Raw genomic sequence first — 18,847 nt, forward strand, 5'->3', positions numbered from 1 at the left:
TGCTAGATTTGATTACAGACAGGCAGACAACGGGACAGGTGAAATTAAATAAAAGCTTGTAAAAACAATAGCGCCTACGTCATCTATACATATAATAAAGCTGAAGGGGGTCGAAAGTCTGTACATGGAAGATATTCGAAAAAAAGTAGGCTGGGGATACTAAGAATCGATAACAGAACACGTTTCAACAGTTTTTAGAATTTTTGTCTGTTTGTCTGTTTATTTAACTTCGCATCACGTGAAAACGGCTGAACGGATTTTGATGCAAACTTTACTAATCAGTCGAGAAAATCACCGGCCAGGTTATAGGCTATAAAAATTCAACCCCTAGAAGGGGGGTTAGTCACTACACTCGATTGAGTTAAGTTTGCACCTGAATCTTAGGGCGCTACTTAGGAAGGAGGTGCACACTTTTACAACAAATATGTTCTAAGAGTATCGAGTACCCTGCTAAACTAACAGATATGATGCTGAAATTAAGCCACCGAGGAAGGATTTTGCCAAATTAACTCTAAAGTTAGAAGAGGGGGGTACGGATATCAATTCAATTTCAATTGTGTTGATGTAATAATACAACGAAATTAAACGACAGTAAATTAATTGCCATACATCGCACAGTGCCATCTTTTGGGGAATTGAGTAAACATTTAGTAATCAAGTAAACTAATAATTTTTAAGAAAAAAAAAAACCGACATCAATGAGGGAGACCGGTGAAAGAACGATTATTGTTGATTTTTGATTTCATACAATTAAATTAAAAAGACAGCTTCCTACGCCTAATCATGTAGAAAAGGGGGTAACATGTTTTTTTTTGTCACTGCACCCACCTTGACATTTCAGATTTGCCCTATGGTTGACTGGTAAGATACCCGCAATAGGGTATTCGACTTTATTTAAGATAAATTATTTCACACCATGCATGAAATAAAGCACCAGATAATTATTAAAAAAACTGAATAGGATAGAAATATAAAAATGTGCCTTGAAAATCTAACTGCTTGACAAACATGCAAAGAGAACAAATTGCCAAACGTGAACTATGCATCGTTGAAGAGTTCCGTTCTGTTCATCATGAACAGTTCCACTTCATAAAATGTCACTTCTACAAATGTAAATACTTGATTTGTTGATGAAAATACAAAAATCACTATATGTATGCCTTTCACATTTGAAGAGTTCCCTCGATTCCTCATCGTCAGAACTCGAACTTGACAAAAATTTGTCTTGAAAATCAAATTTACTTAACAAACACAGCGAAGAGGACAAATCGCCAAACGTGTACTATGTATCGTTGAAGAGTTCCATTCTGATCATCATCAGCAGTTCCACTTCATCAAATGTCACTTTTTTAAATGTAAATGCTAGATTTGTTAAAGAAAATACAAAAATCATTATATGTATGCATTTCACATTTGAAGAGTTCCCTCGATTCCTAATACAAATACAAATACAAATACAAATACAAATAATTTTATTGAAAACAGTATAAGTACAGTGTTAGCACTTAAAGACTAAGGATTAAGGATAAGGAAAAGTTTACAAATGCCTGAACTAGGAGTTCCTGTGTTTCAGGCAGAATAGGACCATATTAATTAATTTGTAATTATTCACTTAATTATAATAATTATAAATAGTACACAATAAAAATCTGGTAGGGTGATAACCTTAACAAAATAACTTATTTAATTATTCTATATCCAAGTACAGTAAGAAATCATTTTACGACTATTAGTAAGTTCTCTGTATCATCGTATGTCATTTTTTGAAGGGCGCGTCGTAGAATATTCTTACAACCAACATAGCTAAGTGGGTATAAGTCTAATTTTGAATTTAACCTGTTGTACAAATAAGGGCCCAAAAAGAGAAAAAATCTAGAAGAAAATACGTGTTTTCTTTGTACGGTTTGTATACATATAATATCTTTGCGCCTTTTGTTAGTATATGCAGTGTTGAAAGGAATTTTGGTGTGCTGCTTAAGTGTTGTGCTTAATATAAATAGTTGACGAACAGTTAGTACTTCACATGCTTTATAAAGGAGTTCAGTGGGGTATAAGAATGGGCGGTAAGTAGCTACCTTTAGTACAGCTCTCTGGGCTCTTTCTAGGTTTATTAGTGTTGTTTTAGCTGTACCACCCCAGGAAGAAATACAGTAACTTAGTATCGATTGACACAGTGAAAAGTATACTTGCTTGATTAAAGTTTGATCACCTATCGATCGAAGTTTTTTAAATACAAATATTAATTTTCGAACTCTATTGCACAATGCTTCAATGTGATTTTTAAAAGAGAGAGTTTCGTCAATAATGACTCCCAAATACTTAATGTTGTCAGTAATAGCTATAGATGGGCATGTACAGGGCTTATTTGTTTCGTCCTCACAGTTATGTGCGTAAAGTGTGTGATTATTTGACATTGGGTCTGATTTCCGCATGGAAAAGCTTATAAAGTTTGTTTTCTCAGAGTTCAGTGTTAGTAGATGAAGTTTTAGCCAGTTAGTTACAACATTGAATCCTCGTTGTGCGTACTCGTAAACCTCGTTTGTTGACTTTGCGGAAAAAAGTAGCGCAGTGTCATCTGCGTAGGAAATGATTTTGCCACTATCTATCTTTAGATTGCATAGGTCATTAATGTAAATTAAAAATAGGGTAGAGGCCAAAACGCTCCCTTGTGGCAAGCCGTAAGATGTGTTTTCTAAATCTGAGCTGATGATGTTATCTATTTTTACGCATTGAGTTCGTCCGTTTAGGTAGCTCGCGATTAATTTGTGCTGTGTGCCCCTAATACCTAGTGATTCAAGCTTGTGCAGTAAAATGGAAATAGAAACGGTGTCAAAAGCTTTTGCGAGGTCCAGAAAAATTCCAATTGTCTTATTACCCTTGTCTAGTTCCTGAACTAAATAGTCTGTCAATTCGTGTACAGCATCTGCAGTTGATAACTTGGACCTAAAACCAAACTGCGTCTTTGACAAAAAAGCATGCTTCTCCAAATATTGCACAAGTCTATTATTAATAATTTTTTCCAGAATTTTTGATGTCGCTGGCAAAAGAGAAATCGGTCTATAATTTGTTACTTGAACTTTGCTTCCAGATTTATAGACAGGGATTACAACGGATTTTTTAAGACATTTCGGAAATATTCCTTCAGAGATGCACTTTTGAAATATATATGTTAGTGGTGGAACCAGGATATGTCTGAATGCCTTTATTATTTTGTTCGATATGCCATCCCAACCGACCGCGGAATCGTCTTTTAGGCTCATGATAATCCTTTCAACCTCAGCTTCATCCGTGTTTAATAGGACAAATGATTTCGAGGATTTATATGTACTAAAATGTATTCTTGAGGGGGGTGAAGACGGATCCTCCTGGATTTTATCAGCCAGGTTTTTGCCTATGTTAACGAAAAATTCATTTGTGCTATTTGCAGCTAGCAATTCAGACGGGCCTACTTTCAACAAACTTGCAGATGATTCACGTTGTTTTGTTGTGTATGTTACGTTTTTAATATATTTCCAAACTAATTTACTGTTTTTTCCAGCAATTTCCAGCTGTTTTTTGTCGTAGTTTGTTTTTACGTTTTTCAATAGGTTGTTACAAAAATTACGATATCTTTTATACGACAGTTGCAATATAAGATTGTCTGGATTTGCTTTAGCTTTTAGGTGAAGTTTATCCCTGTGTCTCATGGATCGAAGAAGTCCTGGGGTAATCCATGGTTTTATATTAAAATTCTTGCTATTTAAACGTGTATTATAAGTGTTAAGTAATATTGCTTGTTGGACATTTTTAATCAAGTAGAGCATACTATTTTCTGCATCAGCAGAATTATAAACGGGGCCAAAGTCAATATTGCATAAATCATCTCTAAGTTTGTTTATGTTTAATTTAGAGACAAATTGCGTGCGAGTGCATGTGTTACGTGATTTACGATATAGGGTTAGTAGGGCAGCTCTATGGTCGGTCACTGTAGAGTTAGTAACAAGTGCTAATGCCGAATAATTCGATTTTACCATAATATGATCTAAGCAAGACCCGCTTTGGTGCGTAGGAAGCGTGTGCGCTGGGAGTAAGCCATGGAAAGAGCATAGGTTAAGGTAGCTCTGGGCTGTCAAAGACGATTCGCTGCTTTCAGCTAGTATGTTGATATTAATATCTCCTATCAATATTATATTTTTAAAGGATGTTAATTTACTTAGATTTTCATCCAGAGATTCGATAAAATTACTTATATTTTTAAAGGAGGGGGGTCTATACAAGGCTAATATTGCAGTATCTGATCCGATTTTAATTAAAAGCCGATTGCAATCTAGTATATGGGGTTCCTCAACTGTGATGTTTAAGTTATTTTTAACATAAACTACTACCCCGTCGTTTTGGTTATAATTAAACTTACTGCTATACGATATGAAACCTGGCATATTTGGTAGATTAGTATGGGTATTAAGCCAACATTCTGTCAGTACAATGATGTCACAAGTAATATCCAGTCTTTGTTGAAATACATTAAAATTATCAAAATTTTTGGAAATACTGCGTATGTTTTGAGTTAAAATTGATAATGAATTCTGACAGAGACGAATGTGTTGTTTGCAAGTTTCGACATCGCATGCTTTAGACTCTGATACAGAGAAACTATCTAGGTCAGAGAATATGCTATTATTCATAGGTAGTTAAACTAATAAAAACAATAAGTGCTATATAAATATGTGAAGAGTTAGCGCTCTTAGGCGCCTTCATAATCTATGGAGTTTATATACCTTTTTTCGGCCATTTGTCTAGCTGGGCATTCGGCGTCGCCTGTTTCGTGGTCGCATGGTTTCTTGTAGTGGAAGCATGTTGCACACTTTGGTGCTTTGTCCTTTTTTGTACATTCCTTAAATGAGTGACCCGCTTCGCCGCAATGTCCGCAGACGTTAGACTCCATTTTGCAGGTCTTCGCTGCATGACCGTAGAATTGACATTTAAAGCAGCGGGTAACCAGGGTGAAATCCCTTACAGGGCACGATGACCAGTTCACAAAAACTCTATCGTTCGTAATTAAGGCCTTGCGTATCACTCCAGAGACCTCAATTATATAATTACAGGTCTCGGCGCCTTTTTTCCCGGATTTGTGACTTAGCTTAATCGATGCCATAAATTTTTCAAGCGACCAACCTTGTAATTTATCGGCTAAGTTTTGTTGGTAAATACATTTCAGAACTTCAGGTTCCTGCATGTCCGTGGGAACTCCGATGACTACAATTCTGGGCTTGCGTTTTTGTGGCTCATCAACAGTAAGTCCAGAGGTCGTAAGCTGCGCTGATTGCTTGAGTTTTATGACGTCCTCTCTGGAGTCAGTGCTTATAACTACACCGCCGTTTCTGATCTTGCGCAACCCTCTCACGTGCAGCTTCATTTCGTCGGGCCGGATAATCTTTTGAACGAGGGATTTTGTCTCCTCGCTCGATTTCAATTTGTCGACCGGGTAAATTGCGACTGAACTGATGTTAGATGGTTGGACGTACCTTGATCCATTTTTCTTAAGGGCGTCGGCAAACGAGACAGATCCCGAGACTGATCGGCTTGATTCCTCAATCGACTCCTTTAGTTCTTTGAAGCGTTGTGCGAGGTCTATTTTTTCCTGGTGAGCTTGGCGGGACTGATATGCTTGGATTGCATGTTGTTTCAGGGCTTGATATTCAACAGCCATTTGTGAGGCATAGTGGGTCACGGTACGACACAGGTTGTTAATTCTAATCTTCTGGTCAGAGTTAAGTTTACCTTCTGCAGATGTAGCGCATACGTCTTGCAGGTTCAGTTCAATCTTCTTTAGCCAGGTTTGGATGTCACTTGTGGGAAATACCTTCGGGGGCTCTTCTTCCTGTTGCATGTTTGCGGGTGCGGGCCCGGGCGGGCCGGGCTGCGGTGTGGGTGTTGAGGGCGGGCTGCGGCGTGTTAGTCCACTACGATTAAATGGGCTATTTTCCGACATTTTTGCTCCACTTAGACATTATACTATAGCCGTGGGTGCGATAGATGACTAATGACCCAGATAATGCACGATTGGAAATGCAGACAGTCACGAAATTTGCACGCGAATAATTAATTATTTTCATAAACACGTCCGATCTCATTGACGCCTCTCTACATATCATCATTCATCATCATTTATAATGTTTATTGTGTTATGTAACTGAGTTTTGATAAAAACGGGACCAATCTGTATATATATAGAAAATCGGTTCAGAAATGACGGAGTTGTGGAGTAACAAACATTTAAAAAAAATACACACCGAATTGATAACCTCCTACTTTTGAAATCTTCAAGTCGGTTAAAAATGAGTTTACTTACATAGTTAAGTAGTGGCAAAATCAACACACATCAACACGCGTATAATTGCATAATTATTAAAAAAAAATATTTTCTCCGTCATGAATTATACCTAATCGTAATTTTATCGTATCCATATTCATACGTATCGCTTCTTTCTCTCTCCTGAATGCCTTCCCGAAAAAAAGCGAACCTTTCACGAAAGTCTCGCAACGCATTGAGGTTACGAAAATATAGCGAAGATCGTGATTTTAGGCGTAGCCACAACTACCAGAGACGTTATGCAGGATCGTTCCATCCGTTAAAAACCTCATTCGGAGCGTGTACGGAGACCTGAGCCATTCTTGGGTTTGTGAGAGATCCATACTCACGCCCATAGAGGAACGGTCCATGCTCACGCAGAAAAATGAGCAGGCGGAAATCGAAGGTGAACATGCAGTATATTATAATTCCATTTACACTGTCTTGGATGAAGGCAATGTCATAACATACCCGGTAGAGTTCCTTAGTTCCTTAGCTCATTGAGTGCTTCCTCCCAGCACACACATTAACCCTGAAAGTTGGAGTTCCAATCATGCTTCTTCAGAATTTGTCGCCTCCGAATTTATGCAACGGAACCCACCTAAAAGTAGTGCAGCTGCAGCGAAACCTCATTGAGGCACAGATCCTGACGGGGTGCGGCGCCGCAGAAGTCGTGTTCATCCCGCGCATCCCCCTCATCCTGAGTAATTTCCCGTTCCACTTCAAGCGCCTACAGTTCTCCGTGAGCGTCTGCTTCGCCATGAACATCAACAAGTCGCAGAGGCAGACGCTGCGCGCCGCCGGCGTGGACCTGCGCACGGGCTGCTTCTCGCACGGGCAGCTCTACGTGGCGTGCTCGCGCGTTACCAGCCGCACGGAGCTATTCGTGCTAATGCCCGCCGGGGAGACTTGCAATGTGGTGTACAAATAAATATTGTAAAATGTCAATGTTATGTACTATACTATTACATACCTACTTATTAGTATGTAACTGTAGATATAATTATATGTATACATTTAGTTGTGCATACATAAACATAACTGTAAACAAAATGTAAATACTCGGCCTCAAGTTTTTGATATCTATTCTCCTTTCCTCTAATCCTACTTCTAATAGGTATTACACCTAAATTCGAAAGTGTTCGGAAGTATGGATTCTATGTGTATATTTCTTACCTTTTCATGCTTAGACTGATTGGTCTGGAGCACCGACATGGACATGATTTGGATAGGTACAGTCAAGGACGTAAAAAAAATACAAAAGTGGAACTGTATTGTCCGATATACATCGTTTCGTTTAAATCACGTCAAAAATTTGAATAAGGGCGAATTTGAAAAAAAAAAAGCAATTGATTTTGGAGTGTAGTTTTATTAAGTGGTACCTAATTGTAAAATATTTTATCTGGACTACAGTCCTCTAGCGTATCCATTTGTCAACTTTACATCAAGTTCCACCTCAAGGGGAGAGGCAGAGAAATTAGCGGTGAATGAGCCGGTTATTTACTGATACAGACCGAATTCCACGCGGGCGGAGCCGCGGGCACAGCTAGTAAGTCATAAAGCGAGTCTGAAGAAGCATCCTTTTAATTTTAACGGCGTCGCAGGCGTGCCGATTCAATTTCATTTTAATTCGCAAACTCGTTAACGGTAACATAAACATGTCCGCTTGGACTGCAGGCCATGTATTACAGTTTTAGAAGTCATTAAAAAAAAACTGGAAAAGTGCGAGTCGGACTCGCCCAACGAGTGTTCCGTACTTTTTAGTATTTGTTGTTATAGCGGCAACAGAAATAGATCATTTGTGAAAATTTCAACTGTCTAGCTAACATGGTTCATGAGATAGTCTGGTGACAGATGGACAGACAGGCGGACAGCGGAGTCTTAGTAATATGGTCCCGTTTTACCCTTTGGGTACAGAAACCTAAACAAGTGTAAATTAAACCGCGTTGAAGATTTTCTTTTTCTTAGAGTCAGAAGTCTAAGCACAAGAATTTCGTACATTGAGCCGCTCATTATATTGCTGTCCCGCCCATGATGCCACTCTGCGAGCGGGACGGCAATATAAACAGCAATAGAAAATCGATTAAGGAGATGACTTTAAATGTCACTGTTCATTTTTCGCTCACCGTGATATTGATGACGTCATTCAACAATCAACCAGCGGTGGTAGCACGGTCGCGTTTTTATCACCTGTCGTGTTATGCGTCACTTTCGCACTTACATACTTGTTAGATTGTGACAGGCGATAAAAACGCGACCATGCTATCACCGCAGCACGTGTTTGTATTGACGTTTGTCTTGTCACGGGTTTGTCGTACCTACTTTTTGTATCTGATGACGTCAGATAGTGGCTGCCGTCTTAATTTTAGCGCAGTCGCCGGCGCGAGTTGATTCAATTTAGTTTTAATTCACAAACTCGTTAACTGTTACATAAACACGTCCCCTTGGACACTTGGAATATAGTCAGCAGTTTCTTTTATGAAAACTAACTGAATGTAATTGTGTTGCAAGGGCTTTTTTCTTTTCTTTATTTATCTGTTTGTTCTTTCTTGCGTTTATTGAGTGTAGGCGAGCTACCGCTTTTTCTAGAGTAGTACGTGGGAAGAAGTTTGCAGCCCATACTTATGTAACATAATTTTTATATTTTCCTTAACCTTGATATTTTCTAAGGGAGAGTAATTTTTTTTCGCGATTTCGGGGTGGGTCCCATACTAAAAGTTGCTCAGTATACCTTATATTCACCCCGTAAATTATTGCAGGTGACTAAATAAACTCTTTGTATATTTCAGTTCCGTTTTAATGCGTAACATGTTTAAAATTTAGGCGTAGTTTAGTTTCAATAAACAAATGGAACCTTCAACATAAATATGTCTGAATCAACAATTAATAACGGCATTGAATTTAAATTTTGACTAGTGCCTAATTCGCACACATGAAATATAAAAGTTTTCATATCGGTTTTGATCGCTTCGGATTTTTATCGCAGGGCCATAAGAACATAATTTTATCATGCTGCGTTGATCAAGTTATTATCGTTGATGACTTTATAGTACAATACAAATACTCTTTATTGCACACCTAAATACAGAAAACAATATAAAGAATAGGTACAGCAACTCAAAAAGAGGTAAAATCCCTATTGAATTTGTGCGAAAACACCTGCCTTCAAACCTTCATAACCTTGAGAGAAATTGAGACATAACACGCAAAATAGGTATCCAGTTATGATTACCCATCATTTGGCTTGCTAAACATAGGTAGACATTTCTAAAATAAACATAAAATAATCTTAATGCCTTCGTGTTTCCAAATTAAGGGTAATTTTAATCTGATTACCGAGCAATTCCATTATACTCGTAATGCTAAGTTGAAAACGTCTCGGCGGTTGATTCTGTTTTTACAATTTGACCGACGCCGCACCAATGTGCGTGGCGTGGGTGACGTTATTAGCAAGCTGAAATGGTAATGGGCAGGACATGTTGCGAGGCAGAGTGATGGCAGATGGACCAAAATGTTGACAGTTGGTGGCCGCTTTCGGATGAAAGAAGCGTCTGGCGGGCCGTAGGCTGAGATGAGACTAGCCTAGGTCCGAGATAAGTGGCATACACGACAAGAGGCCTTTGCTCAGCAGTGGGCGACTGGAGGAAATCTAAAATTGGACCCTGCGACATAGTACCGATGACGCCTGCAGCATTTCCTCGCTGGATTATTAGGCTGATACGTTGAGTGAGAAAGATGCCAGCTCTTCAGTCTCCTGTGGGGTCTCCGAGTCTCTTCGACAGGTCTTTGATGGCCCTACATAAAATCATAATTTGTTTCCTGGTTGTGGTTTTCATCTTATGCTTGAGTCCTGATTCGACGAGCATTAGTGGATCACGCTAATTTGTGCTAAAGAAATGCAATCACGATCTCTCATCAGGCATCTCGCTTGCACTTATTGGTGCACTTGAAATGCATGATGTAACGACTCAAGGTCGCATCATAATAAAATGAAAACCTTATTAAATTGTAAAAGCCGAATCAGCCTCCCGATTACGTACTAAGCATTGTTGCCGTGTTATGGCCACGTAAATAACCGAGATTCTAAACTGTGAATGAATTATTTAACCAATTTCAGGTGGATTTTATGGTGCTTAAATTCAACGTTAAGTAGGTACCAAAATAGGTATAAGTACTGTAGTTTTTAAGAGCCCCGGCAAGCTCGGCCGAATGACATCTTCCTATACAGACGGAGTTTTGTTCTCATTTTAAAACTACTTATTGGATTGTAATGGAAGTTTGTACATACAATGACAAGAAGTATATCTAGTTCTATAATTAGTTAACATAGCTCCAGTTTATAAAACAAACGAAATCGAGCACAAGCTTTGTATGAAACACTTAAATTCACACACTTTTTTAACTATGGTATCTGAAGCTACATAAACTAATTACAGAACTAGATATACCTTCGTATTGTAAGTACAACGTTTCAGATCAATCTAGCTAGTCGTTTTAAAATGAGAGACTATTACTTACACAATAATGGAGGTCCTTGTAGGTACCCTGATCTGACCGATCCTTCGCGATGACTGCCTCGACCCAAGTGAACGAGCATGTCCAACTTGATCCGTGTCCCCACTACCTACCGTGTTGCCAGTAGTATAATGTTATTTTCCCAACTACCCCTGTATTTTTCGGGGTAATGCAACAATGTTGCTACGTTACAATTATTATTCAACTGCTATCTTTAATGTATACATGTATAAAGCATGACACGTTTGTATGGAGAACCGAGCGGGTAAAGGGTATGTTTCGTTATGCCCAACGTGCAATGGGGTTACCTGCGGTCCCCATTGCACGTTGGGCATTTGGATGTCGATTGCAGCTGCATTACTGCGGCGGCGTTGATGCCGTCACTGCATCTGTCATTTAAATTGGAACGAGGGTTTTCAGGGTTTTACGATTTTTTTTTGAGGGGCTGCAAAAGCTGAAATATCGTTGGACTAAATGTATCGTGTTGAAAAGAAATCATGTAGAGGGTAAGTATATAAAAAAAAAATCCAAAAAGTTTTATTTTACTCAATGCCAATGACTTGTCAAACCACCCTCGTAAAATTTCGGTAAACTCCACTCATTAATTCTAATTTCTGTCTACTCTAGATAACACAATGTTTAAATGTATGAAAGTTAAAGAAATCTGAAAACGTCGAGAAGGAATCAGAATCAGAATCAGAATCATTTATTTTGCTAGAACATTACACAGATATTACAATTTGTCATGTCAGTAGATAGGTTACATGAATGCATGTTCTGCCACACTTGGCATGCAAAACTTACACTAGGTAATACATTTAGCCTAAGTTTACGATGACATTAAATTTCTATAGCTAATAGTTCGGTAATTCTGAAGCTAAGAAAATTATTACGAGTATTATACAAATTTAAATAAAATATTATTACTATTCATACAGTTTCTGGAAATATTCCTGCAAGGAGTAATAAGGTCTGTTTATTAAATAACATTTTAGCCTTTTTGTGAATTCATTTAAATTAGTGCACTCTTTTATGTCATTACTTAAAAAATTAAAAATTTTGATTCCATTGTACTCAATACTTCTTTTAAAATGAATATAATTATTTGATTTTGGTAAAATAATATCATTGTTATTTCTTAAGGCATGCAATCTGTTATTGGATTTACACTGGTAATTAGATTTGTTTTTGTAAATAAATATGCTAATTGAGAAGATGTATAATGAAATGACGGTCATTATCTTATGTTTAACAAAAAGTGGGCGACAGTGTTCCGGGGGCTTAGCTTTATCAATACATCTTACAGCTTTCTTTTGTAATATTAAGATGGTATTTATTAGAACACTGTTACCCCATACCTCCAGACCATATCTTAGAATGCTCTCAAAATGTGCAAAATAAACAGCCCTCAGGTCTGTTGGATTCAAAATCTTGGATAGGTTTCTTAACGCATAACCAGCACTAGCTAGTTTTTTTCTTAGCACATCTATTTGGTTTGACCAGCGCAATTGATTGTCTAATTCAATACCGAGAAATTTTGTGTTTTCCACTCTTGAAATAGGTAATGGAAGCTCATAGGAAATGCTGTTTGTATGTCTGCAAAAAGTCATGTAGTTAGTTTTATCTAAATTCATTTTGAGACCATTACTTTGAAACCAGTGTAACAATTGTGTCCAAGTGAGAGTTGTATCAGCTTCGAGTGAGGCAATGTCATTATTTTGAATTATTATACTGGTATCGTCTGCATAGAGGTATGCTTTGCCAAACGATATATTATATGGAAGATCATTAATAAAAATAATAAACAGCAACGGGCCTAATACCGATCCTTGTGGAACACCGCAGTAAACTTGTTTGTCCTCCGAGTCAACATATTGAACGCATCAAGGCACAATGTTAACAGTTTATTTAAATGCAAATTGAGATGTCTGCGACTGAAACTACGTTTAAATAACCCCCATGCTCCGTTTTAAACCACATATTTTAAATTTGAGTATTCTGGAAATAATGTAAAATGCTTAATAAATTAGAGTAGATAAGTCTTACTTGTTATGTAATACCTACCTACAGAATATATTTATTGATTCACTATATATATATATACGGAGTCTCTTTCTCATTTCTAAACTACGTGTGGGATTGTAATGAAACTTTGCATATACAATGACATGAGTTTATAAAACAAAAGAAATAGAGTATAAACAAGTTTTGTATGAACAACTTAAATTCGCTGTATTTATTTAACAATGGTATTTGAAGCTACATAAACTAATTACAGGACTAGATATATCTTATCCTATTGTAAGTACAATGTTTAAGGGCGATCTGGCTAGTCGGTTTAAAATGAGATCGTAACTAAGTTTCGGCCCGATTCGAAGAATGATGAAGACACGTTTAAGATCTTGGAAAGAGCTTTAAAAGATCGATAACTAAATGACATGTCAAAATTGACGTTTATTTTGATTCCGCTGTGATCCCAATAAGATATATCTACGATATTTCTTATGTCAAAGTGACATTGGTTGCCCGAATCGAGCTGCTTTTGTCAATTATACGACATACAAACGATATCTAAATGAGAACTTATCTAAACCAGAACTTATCGTTATCGTATCTCATTCTTCGAATCGGCCCGTTTGACTTGACATTATTATCCTGTAATTATTTAATCTTGAATTGATATTTTATTGATTATGTTTTTATATATCTGTTTTGACGATCATATAATACATATAAATTCTTGTAGATTGACATGCCTGCAATTTATAATGTAATCTGTCTTTATTATGAAATAAATAAATCTAAATCTATGGAGAACTATGGTAAAATATATTTAAAAAACAACAGTTACTGTTTTTCGTGTATTTTTCATACAATGCCCAATCCGATATTTTGAAATAAGTATAAAATAGTGAATAATAATGCCAGCGACTGACTCTTTTATAAAATTCGAGAAAAACTAGTGTTTTACAATGATACTATTTGGCGACCTGTAGAACATCCGATATTTGATGGCGCATGATCTTTGGAGAAAAACAGGTGCTAGAAAATTTAAGTATCAAGTTCTTTTGAATAACAAACAACATTAAAAAATATACAAGAATTAAAAAGAAACATTTTGCTTCTTTGTAACCGTAAACATACTTACGCTCCCATTAATATATCAATTTATTATTTTAGGCACCTATAAATTTAATAGAGTTTAGATCACTATCAAAACTTACACAGTTATGTAACCATTAATTTTATGACCCAGGAGAAATTGAGATGATTTAGTCATTTTAAAGTTACCCAGTTATACCCCTGGGAAATAACTGCCGCTAAACCAAATGGATCCGGTCGAAAACTTGCCTAGTTAACACTTGATCTGTTGATTGACTTGGAAAATTATATTCCATAACGTACCTACCTATAATCGAAGATCTTAGTAGTTGCAAAACTAGTTTATACTATATACACCGTGGGCCAATTAAACCCGACACACGATTTTAACCATGCATTCTTGAGGTCTTGACATACATAAGGCGTTATATATTATAACAACATAAAACTAGTCTAGTAATAATAAATACATTTCGAAATAAGTAGCAAATAAAAATGACAAATCGTTCCTTCCGGACATATTATTATACTATATTACCACTGTATCGAAAAGTACTATATTTTACACAGCAGGAACTATTATTAGAACGTTCCCCGCGGTAACATAAAATTCACAACAAATATTATTTAAAAATGTCAACTGAGTTATGTCTCTGAAACTGTGTCTCTGCTTTACTGTAAGCGCAATATGCTCCGATATTTTAGATGTTCTACTTTGAGTACAAATACTCAGTTCTGTTAAAGGAAAATAGCTCTAATAACAACGTCAATACAATAAAATGTTGCCTAAAGTTCGTAAATTTTCGCGTGTGAGCGACTTGTGAAAATATTGTTTGGTAGGGCTGTTGAACACAGCTTTCCAAGCGCATCGCCTCTTAACCAATTTAAGAGACCGCAGCAAGCTCGGTTCCCCAAACAAACGTAGTAACGCTCTTATTTTAAAACAAATAGCTAGATTCTTTTAAAATAAGATTAATATAACAATTTGGTCTGAGTCTTTGTACTTATAATAGGATATCTATGACTCTGATTACCTTGTTACTATAATGTACTATATCATGGTTAAAAATACAGTGAATTTAAGTTTTCCATGCAAAACTAGGTTTACTCTATTGCGTTTGTTTTATAAGCTGGCGCTATATAAACTTATTTCAGGCCTAGATATGTCTCATGTCATTATATGTGCAAAGTTTCATTACAATCCCACACGTAGTTTTAAAATGAGAACGAAACTCCGTTTGTATCGGAAGGTGAAATCTGGGGGCCTAGCCAAGATGACAATCGAGCATCGACAAACGCCTATAGAAAAAAAAGTAACAGATGCAACGAAATGTCACGTGATACATTAAGATACATTATTTCACTTTTGATTGGCGTTTTCTATCAAAGATTGTCACTTGGCTAGGCTCCCTGTTTAATCTGGGTGCTAGGCCAACGTGCCAATCGTTGACGCTCCGTAGCGACAGTGACAGTTGCATTTCGTTCTCTACGGAGCGTTAACGATTGGCACGTTGGCTACGCACCCAATTGTTGAAATAAATCTGGAGTTCAATGTATACTAGAAATAGATCGCAGTCGCGACAAATCGTTTTCTCGCTTAGGTAGCGCGGAAAGAGATAATATTTTTGTATGTAGAACATGATATTTGGTTTTGAAATAAAATATTTATTTTGTAAGCGTTCTCCGACGGCTACACGCTAGAAAACAATCGCATTATTCATTGTTCTGATTTTCGTTATTCGATAGATAGAAGTTAACAGATTTAGACATAGCCTTAATTGTTTTGTTTAGAATAGGTATTTAGGTGATTAAGGAGGCTCGATTAAGAAGCCAATTCAAACTTACATTGTGACAACAAAATGATATCTAAACGATGTCAGTCGCGCGTGCATTTCGCTTTTACTTGTCCAAGAATTTGTTGGCGCGAACGAGGCTCACGAATGAAATGAATGAATGAATGAAAGAATTCCTTGAATAGCTTCCAATTTCAATTAGAACAAAATTGATCGGCCGATCGGCACCATTTATGTTTGAATTCGTCAGCAATTTGTGCTACAAAAGCATGCAAAGTAAATATAGATAGATAGATAGATAGAATACTCTTTATGGCACACCTCAGTAAAAATATACAAGAAAAATAAACAATTGATTAAATTTAGAGGCAGACAACAGGCGGCAGGCGGGAAGAATAACTTTGCGATCCTGTAAACGATATTTTTTTATGAAATTCCATTTCAGGAGAAATATTTTCCACTAACTAAATCTTAACAAATCACTCCAGCATAATACCGGGTGTGGCTATACTCCTCAAACTAACCAACATTTGTTCAGCGACTTTAAAAATGATGGAGTGTTTAGACTTCCTATTTTTCATACAAAATAAATATTACCTTCAATGCACACTGTCATCAGTGAAATTGATGTTTCTTGTCACACTTTAAACTTAACAAAATTCGCAGTACATTGAATCTTAGAATAAAGTTTAAAACGTTCTAAAAATCAATATACAAGTTATTTTTAAAAGTTTCTGAGCAAATTTGTTTAGTTTGAGAAGTACAGCCTACAGTTTAATTTTTTAGTCATGTTACAGGCCACACCCGGAATAAATATTATAGGTTTATAGGTTTCGCTTTAAAAAATATATTACGAGTATTTGTTGTTTTCCAAATTTAGATAAAAAAGGAAATTTTATGAACCTAATTTTTCATTGTACGTTTAAGTGCTGTTTTTCAATAACAAACTAAAAAATCATGGAGAATAGAAAATATTTAGAAGTGGAAAAATGTTTTCTCTTTTTTTATGGACTATCACGTGGTATACTTATGTACCCCATTAAATTTAAATTTAAATGATGTTCTCTCGAAGAATGAATTAGGATAACGATAAGTTCTGGTTTAGATAAGTTCTCATTTAGATATAATTTGTATGTCGTGTAATTGACAGAAGCAGCTCGATTGGGGCAACCAATGTCACTTTGACGTTAGAAATACCGTAGATAGATCTAATTGGGATCACAGTGAAATCGAAAAAAACGTCAATTTTGATATGTCATTTAGGTATCGATCTTTCCAAAATCTTAAACGTGTCTTAATCATTCTTCGAATCGGGGCGAATTATTTTAATGATTGACTGGCAGAGAATGCTTTGAGCATTTATGGCCGACGGTTCTAAGTTTGAGTTGTTTTATATTCGTAATTACTTTTCGCTAGTTCGTTAAAGTAGAATACTGTAGATACCTATCTACTAATGCACATAACGTTACCGTCTCAGTGACGGGTGACATGATGGGCCTGTTTTACGAGACCGCAGTTAATTGGGAATATAATTGCAGCTAGATGCCACTAACATCACATTTCTCAGCTATTTGGGTCAGCATGTGAGGGCTGGGGAAAACAATAATATGACTCTTGTGTACAGGGCTAGCCAAGGTGGCAAGCGTTGGTAGAACACGCCAATAAAACCTAAATACTTAATGTATGAAAATAGTCACATAATTTTTCGTTCGTTTGGCGTTTTTCGATTTACGATTGCAGTTTAGAGAGCAGAGTTCACATGTGTGGAACTTTACTAAATATGAAATATATAAAAAATACTTAAGACCCAAGAAATAGTTTGCTATGTAAAACTACCATTTATAGTTCGTTTTTTAGCATTAGAAAGGAGGTAAGCGATTTTGATGTGTCTTTTAATTAAAAAAAAAAAGTTACAGCAAATATGTGACAATTATAAATCATATATACGATTATTTACATTATTTTGCTTTGATTACTAATAGTAAGTGATCTTTAATCATCGTTTTTCAATTTAAATAAAAACGAACTATAGTATAAGAATGTTGTAATGACAAAAGAAGCTTTGTAAAATAGCATGAAAATCAACGAAGATTTAATATTTTGTATGTGTTCGTATGTTTTAGTGTTTTTAGGGCCTCCGCTAGCTGGCGCGGGTGCACGGAGCGGACGAGCGGGTTAACGAAAATATGAGCAACGCTAACTGAAGCGGACGCGTGCGGCGGATTTCACCTACAAATAGCACCCGCGTGCGTGCGCACGCGGCGGGCGTCCGCGTCAGCTAGCGGAGGCCCTTAAAATCAAATTCTGAGAACAGAAATCTGTCACTGGATTCGCCGTGTGTCATTCATTTGATAAAAAAAGCAGTTTTTCATCTAAAGAGTTATCACCCTACCCTACGAACTTTTCAAGCTGGTAAAACTTCTTCACCCCATCACCCCTAAAAAGGATAGTGCGCGATGAGCTACGCTGCCCGAGTTTTAGATTTAGTTTTAATTAACATTCCTAAGGGCTCTATTGAGCGGACCTCGGACTGTAACAGACTTGGCTTATTGGAATTTTCATGCAGCGATAACTAAGATCAAGGCTTCAAGCTTGACTGGCAGAGAATGCCTTGAGGATTTATGGCCGACGTTTGGCCGAGTTGATATTCTGCTCAACAAAAAGACGGCGGGGTTCGTAAAGCTATTTTATATTGACTTTTACTGGTCAAGAGTTTTTATTCTTTGAATGTAATACGAACATCGTCCCTGGAAATTAAATTACGAAAAACATGAATGCTTACTTTAGCGAGAGTTAGAAAAAAAAAACACTTTAATTTTAATTCAATAAAATTGATAATGTTGGCTTTATATATATTTATTTATTTATATTAATAATATAATTTTGGTTTTATATATAATTTTAATTATTTGCTGTTTTTGTAATATGGATGTCTGCTCCGAAACAAAAGCTTTTTATTTATTTATTTGATTGATGGCGAGATGCGATTGCGATGCGACTTAAATTAATTTTCCATAAATTAATCTGCATGACAATATAAACTACACAATACGCTTTTAACCATTTCGCCGCCATTGACTTGATATAAAGTCAGTACATTTCATGC

The 18,847-nt window shown here is 36.5% G+C and overlaps 3 protein-coding genes across 3 annotated transcripts in view; 2 read left to right on the forward strand and 1 right to left on the reverse strand.

The window, feature by feature from the left end:
• The window catches only part of LOC133529575 (ubiquitin-like domain-containing CTD phosphatase 1), a 275,695-nt gene that overhangs the window by 152,929 nt on the left and 103,919 nt on the right, over nt 1–18,847 (forward strand). The gene's annotated exons all lie outside the window — the stretch shown is intronic.
• Nucleotides 1–18,847, forward strand: part of LOC133529664 (uncharacterized) — a 149,140-nt gene that overhangs the window by 44,592 nt on the left and 85,701 nt on the right. The window lies entirely within an intron of this gene.
• Nucleotides 4,020–6,128, reverse strand: LOC133529560 (uncharacterized). Its single transcript, XM_061867305.1, has one exon. It carries the CDS (start codon nt 5,969–5,971, stop codon nt 4,724–4,726), a length of 1,248 nt encoding a protein of 415 aa, XP_061723289.1. The 5' UTR covers nt 5,972–6,128; the 3' UTR covers nt 4,020–4,723.

The sequence above is a fragment of the Cydia pomonella genome, chromosome 21 (genome assembly GCF_033807575.1).
Source record: "Cydia pomonella isolate Wapato2018A chromosome 21, ilCydPomo1, whole genome shotgun sequence".
Lineage (NCBI taxonomy): Eukaryota > Metazoa > Arthropoda > Insecta > Lepidoptera > Tortricidae > Cydia > Cydia pomonella.